The 5,836-nt window shown below is 36.5% G+C and overlaps 1 protein-coding gene across 1 annotated transcript in view; it reads right to left on the reverse strand.

Moving 5' to 3' along the window:
• Positions 1-5,836, reverse strand: part of LOC111088218 — a gene marked incomplete at its 5' end in the record, with an annotated part of 76,923 nt that overhangs the window by 31,763 nt on the left and 39,324 nt on the right. Inside the window, one exon of the mRNA XM_022397628.1 lies at positions 3,888-4,075. Within this exon, the coding sequence (XP_022253336.1) occupies positions 3,888-4,075 (188 nt within the window). The remainder of the gene's footprint in view (positions 1-3,887; positions 4,076-5,836) is intronic.

A 5,836-nucleotide genomic window follows, 5' to 3' on the forward strand; every position in this document is an offset into this window, starting at 1 on the left:
AACATTTTAAACAGAAAAAAATGTGACCCAATTTCAATGAAAATCGTTCACTTATGTAGAAGTACATATGACATTTTGTGAAAAATCTGTACGTGATAAAGAAAAATGGATATTATTTTTGGATTCAGGGTACAGGAATTATTGTAGAATATGTAAAAATTTCAAGATAATAAAACCATCACAGGTCTGAGTTATCATTTCAAGATTAGGCAAAAAAAGGAAGCACCAGTTTTCAGTTGACAAGAAGAGTAGGAAGTGTGAGAAGAGGTAGTACCTATCAGAAATATATTTTCAGTACAGGAAAATAATAGCAACTGGTATGGTACATTACTCCTTCTCAGATGTGTAGCTAGTATACCACATTGAATAGACAGAGGGAACAGTGCAAGGATAGAAAGGAGTATCCTTCAAAAGCATATGAAAATCACCCATGACATGTGATATCCATTAGGAGAGAAACATGCATGAGAAACTGCACTACTTCTGCACTATGTATGCTCCGTGTCCAGTGTGGAAATCTGTGTTGCATGCACAGGTAGAATGTAGGAGGAGCACAACCAAAAGGGAAAGAAAAGCCAGGTGGGTTAGAATTTGAACCACAATATACTGGAATCTCAATTCCAGTGAAGAAAGACTGTAGAAGAATCATCTACAAATAGAAATGTGGGGAAAGCTAAAATGGATGTGCCCCATGGTGTAGAGTGGCTAGACTGCATCAGACCATATGTGGCCAGTCAACTCCAGTCCAAAACGAAAAGGCATCTGATACGAGGAGGGCCCACACCAACTTCACCTCAAGTTAAGTAGAACAGAAGTACATATACTTTTCAAACCAATCTACAAAATGAGGCACATGCACAAATCCACAACCTTCGCTCCCAACAATATCATCTTCTGGATAGGACTGCACAGAGCCTGGAGCACATGTATGAGCAACGTCACCGTCTAGTACCCACCACATGTAGGTGGAAATCATGACAAGTAAAAAAAAACAAGGTGTCTAATTTGATACAATGACACCAGGAACAGAATTCAGGAAGAAAGAGACAGGAAGGAACAGTCCAATCAAAACATTTGATGAATCAAGCTTGGAGGGGCAGAAGGAGAAAGGTCACGTACAGATGAATGGTGCCAGGGAATGAATACCATTAAAGGAGGCCATGCAGGCAATGTAACAATGAAGAGCACATATTGGATATAAAAATCTATCCGGATCAAAGTTGGGATAAAGGTGGGAAAAGGACAGAAGGGAAATTGGCGAGAATGAGGAATGCCCCTCACAGGTCACCAAAGTTTTGGGTAGGAAATAGCAATTCAGATAAAGGCAAACATATGTGGAATGCAAAAAAATACATGAAACATCTATGGCAAAATATCAGACAACAACCACAGACCAAAAAATTAGTAGTTAAAATTTGGAGAGGACAGATGAATATTGAAACACGAGGATAAAAGGTCAAATAGAGGGAGTGGAAGTCACTAATGAACTGCACAATGAGGAGTTATATGAATTCAGAAGGAATGCAAAAGGTACCAGTTCATCCAGTCCTGACTGAGAACATCCAGTGCCATAGCCTGAAGAAATGGTGTCCAAAAAAAATGAAGAATGTGAGTAAAGTGGCACTGCATCCTGATGAAGAGTATCTCACTGATAACATTGCCACCAGAAAAACCTGAAGGTCGGGAGACCACTCCATAGGATAAACTTGGTTGGGTCTTGAAAAACGATCTGCCATAAGGTGAAAAGCACACAGAACATGGTATGCTAGGAGATTTGCCAGCAATAAAGAAGTACTAATGTTTGACAACAAAGACAATGGAACAAATACTCCCTTAATGATTAATATAGGCCACAACAGTGGAATTGTCGTAATGGAGCATAATGTATCTGTTCGAAACCAGAAGAAAAAAATTAACCAAAGCACGTCATACTGCAAGAAACTCCTAAATATTGATATGGTAAGACATTTTGATCTGAGACTATTATCTGGAAGCCTCCTGCAGATGGACCCATGAACCCCAACTTTGAAGTGAAGCATCTGTGAGCAGATGCAAACTTGGACAAGGTGAAGGAGGCAGTACTCCCATTATTATGTTATCCTTGTTCAATCACTGATGTAGATTGTCTGTAAGGGAAGGGTAATTTGTGAGTCCAAGGGATACTGAGCAATATTCCACTGGCCATGCAGAGTCCACTGAAGAGAATGCATAAGTGCCTACACAAAAGAATAAGGGCTTCCACAGAAGCCCAAGTTGGCAATGATAAACCCGATGCTGAGACATATAGCAAAATTTCGAACCCCTAGTGGTAGGAACTAGTAAAAGACAGAAGGTTGCAGGACAAGAAATAGTTATATGAGGTCATGGGATCAGAATGAGACAAACAAGCAACCAAAGACTAAAGGGTTGAATGTAGTCTCACAGATTCCACACGTGATTCCAAATATTCAGGAAAATTGCCAAAAACAGACTGATGGAGAAAAGGAGCCATTCTTATGTCACAACGAGAAGTGAAAAGTAGATGAACCATTGACGAGAGAGCACCCTTTCCAATAAGATCCCGACAGCAACAAAACCATGTGTGAAAGGATAGGGCCAACAAAAGGGAAATCACACAAACAAAACAAATACCTGCCAGGAGGTAAGGAAGAAGGTGTACATTGGGCAAGTACTGTAGGGGAGTTATAAGGGTAGGAGAATGATCAGAAACTGAGCATGCATCAGGAGGATGTGTTGCAATCCTATTGGTGGAGGGTTGTCGCATGATGATTTACATGCAAGACATAGTTCACACTGATCGTGACGTACGTGGAAGTTCAAGGCTTGTGTCAGGCGAAAAATATTTGTATATAGAGGGCAGCACTGAACAAGAATGTAAGAGGAGGTAATGTACCCTATGGGAAAAAAATGTAGTGTCAAAATAACATCCACATGAGATAAGCAAGCAGAAAAGAAACAGCCATTATAAATACAAATGGCTAATTTGGTACAACAGGTATGATATTATACACAGTGAAAGCTACAAACTGATGGAAAAATCTTCACTACATTTGTGTATATATATATAGTAATATATAAATATACTATTATTCAATGCCAATAATTGTTTGCTCATCAAAAATTAATTTTATTTCAATTTCCTTCCACTCATATTGTAAAATGTTTAATTTTACAAAATTTTAAGGAACTACTATTTTAAAAAACACTACACTAATAAACAATTTTATAACAATGTCTTTATTCTTATTTTTAATTTAAATCCTCCTTTAATGTACTGTAGTATGTAAAAAAAAGACCAGTTCATCCAATTATTAGTAATGTATGTTGAAAATTACAAAAATACCATCTTCAAAATATTATTTTAAATTTTGTGATAGCAATTAGAATTATATGTGAAATTACATAATCATTTTGTAAAACAAAATTAATATTTGCTTTTAGAGCATTTTAGAATATTAATAATTCCTTACTGAAATACGACAAACCACTTCTAAGTACATTTTTTATTAAAGAGAAATTGAATAATTTTCTTAAAAAGATCATTCATATCACAAGTTCAGAGTCTCTTTCCTTAATTATATAATAGTTTATATAAACATAGAACATGGAGTGGCATTATTCCTACCTCTTTTAGAGAAAAACAAAAAGGCAATTTAAAATTGTTCACAACAAGAGCAAAAAACATTTTAATCCACTTATATATTTGTTTATGCAGATTCATAGTTGTAGTCCTCTCTAAACAAATTATAAAACAGAAATTCTATTTACTTTATGATTTATCTTTGTTTTTAAATCCCAGCAGAATTTGATTTAATGAATAACTTTAATGAATTTTACATTTTACTGTGGCATTATTAACACATATACAATATCAAAGCATGGCTTACCCAAGCACCATCACAAGTGAGTTTAACATTTTCAGGTGTTAAAGACAATTTTGAGTATGAAGGATTAACACTGTTGCACTTATACTGCAATTGAACAAATATTTCTTTGAAGCTGCCTTTCACTGTTCTTTTCAAAGTAGATTCAGTGTTTCTTTTTAGAAGCAAATATTTATCATCAGTCTTCAAGTCTAAAAGATGTTAAGAAAAATTATTAAAAATAATTGCATTTATTGTTTGTACTTCAATCTCAAGCACAAACGGTATAAAAAGGAATACTGCCGGAGAGCATGTCTTTCAGTTAGAATCAAATGTAACCAGTATCAATTAAAGTTAAAAAACTTTTTTTTTTCAATGTAAAACAATAAACTAAAGTATGTTTAAATACACAGCATAAGCCATTTGGTAAGCACTATTCGTATTAAAGCTAGCAATAACTTAGTATGATTTTTATTGACGTTATAAAACCTCTCTTGCAATTATAAGCCACTTAATTTTGTGTGTATAGTAAAGGACATATAGTGTGTTTATATTTTTCAGACAAATAAGTATGAGAGAGTAAATGAAAAAGTATTCATCTTCCTATTAATACTTGTCCCTACCTAAAGTTATCTTTTTTATCATTTGTTTTCTACAAATGTCACAAGGATCTTTAAGTTGTTTGTCTGTTTGGTGTTTTATGGCACAAAAAAATAAGGCTATCTGCACCATACAACTGGTAAAAACAGTGAAAGTAAATTAGAGTAAAATGTAAAAATACGGTGAGTTAAAACCAAAATATGTCCAAAATTGGGATAAAAAATTTATATACAATTAAAAAGGCCAATAGTGCATAAAAAATTAAAAGTAAAATACAATCAAATCAGACAGTGTCACCATTGCTAATGACACTGTCCAGAGTCAGGGGTAAACTCTTAGAAAACACGTGTCTAAAATAGTGCCACTGCTCACGGTCGTAATGACAGCATGAAAGTAAAACATGGGCTATTGTGACTTGAGTGTCACAATGGCTACACATTGGTGGGTTAACACCAGATAAAAGAAAACGATAAGTTAAAAAACTGTAACCAATGCATAGCCTTGCCAGGATAACTTCCTCCTACCAATTCTTACAGAAGCAAGACGGCCAATGACCAACAAATGATTTGATCTGAAAAAGCTTGTTGTGACGTTGCTCACCCCAAGTCGACTGCCAACTGGCACAAAGCCACGCCTTGAAGACAGAACTAGTTCATGTACGGGACAGGGACGGCTGTGACAGCACCAGAACAGATGGACTTAGCTGCGGTGTCAGAGAGCTTGTTCTCGTGAATACTGATGTGGCCAGGTATCCAGAAAAACTGGATGGAAACAGAAGATAGACAAAAATGGGCCAGTCATTGTTGAATATCGACAATAACAGGGTGAGAACAAACATTAAGCGATTCCATGGCCAGTAGAGAGCTAAGATAATTAGTGTAAATAGTACAATTACTGTACAGGTTAACTTCTACATGATCCAGGCCAAAAGAAATAGCATACAACTTGGCAGTGAACACAGAAAATGTAGAGGGGATCCTGCGAGCAACTACAGAGCCACAGCACACCATGGCAGACCCTACAGAGTCACCTGACTTCAAACCATCCGTGTAAATAAAAAGAGAAGAATGGCTCAAAAGACGTTCAGCAAAAAGAAGACGGTAGTTCCAATCAGGAGTATCTGCCTTCCTCAGATGACTCAAGAAAAGGTCACAGGAACGGATGGTAATAAGCCATGGTGGAAGGGGCTGATCATTTGGGACAGCAATGTCATCCAATACCAGACCCAATTCAGCCAGTTGTGCCCGGATACGAAGGCCAAAGGGAGGAATTGCAGACCGTCTGTTTGAAAGAGCATGGCCCACCGAGGAAGAAAGACACAATCTCAGGTGGGATGCTGCTGTAAGTACAGAAGCTTGATAGGATATTGTAAA

The sequence above is a fragment of the Limulus polyphemus genome, unplaced genomic scaffold (assembly GCF_000517525.1).
Source record: "Limulus polyphemus unplaced genomic scaffold, Limulus_polyphemus-2.1.2 Scaffold3347, whole genome shotgun sequence".
In the NCBI taxonomy this organism is placed as follows: domain Eukaryota; kingdom Metazoa; phylum Arthropoda; class Merostomata; order Xiphosura; family Limulidae; genus Limulus; species Limulus polyphemus.